The sequence below is a fragment of the Plasmodium gonderi genome, assembly GCF_002157705.1.
Source record: "Plasmodium gonderi DNA, contig: Pgo-contig_30, whole genome shotgun sequence".
NCBI classification, from domain to species: Eukaryota; Apicomplexa; class Aconoidasida; order Haemosporida; family Plasmodiidae; genus Plasmodium; species Plasmodium gonderi.
Window position 1 is genome coordinate 1 of NW_021628967.1, and position 643 is coordinate 643.

General features: G+C 22.7%; 1 protein-coding gene across 1 annotated transcript; it reads right to left on the minus strand.

Moving 5' to 3' along the window:
* PGO_000325 (variable surface protein) lies at nucleotides 1–372 on the minus strand (the record flags this gene model as incomplete). The annotated part of the gene is made up of 2 exons (XM_028690751.1): nucleotides 1–231; nucleotides 355–372. Coding segments are annotated over 2 exons (249 nt in total), but the record flags the coding sequence as incomplete, so codon positions are not given.
* Nucleotides 373–643: the final 271 nt, after the last annotated feature.

Sequence of the window (643 nt, forward strand, 5' to 3'; positions counted from 1 at the left end):
TAACCAAAAATACAGGTAATCACAGTCATCTTTACTAAATTCTAATGTCTTATTTGTTTTATATGCATAACATAAGCATCTGGTAATTTTGTCAGAAACGCTCTGAAGTTCTGTATAACTACCTGTAATACTCTTTATATTATTTTTTAATTCCACATGATCACAATTCTCTACTGCATTATCAAAAAGGTAGTACTTCCTTTTTGTAGGTAATTTTTTAAGATCCTCAGCCTATGAATGTGCAACAAAAGATAATATATGTGTATTTATTTATAAAAAAAATAAAATAATTATGTTAAGAAGAAATGTAATATTTTAATATAAACAATAATTTATAATGTATAAAAAACACACCCTTATAATGCGACGCATTATAAACAAATCTCAAAAGGTGATATACCAACAAAAAAAGTGCATATTTAACTATGTGTTTGCTAATATAATATAAAAAAAATAATACAGTTCGTAAACATATACATAGTGCTTTTTAGGAATAGGAAGTTATGCTTGTAGTTTAGTCTATTATACTTAAATTTTATGATATAAATATCATTCTTATTATCTTTTATAAAATATGGTTATGTATATTTTATAGGAAATGTTATAAAATTTTACATATTTTATGTATTGCTTGATATTTAAA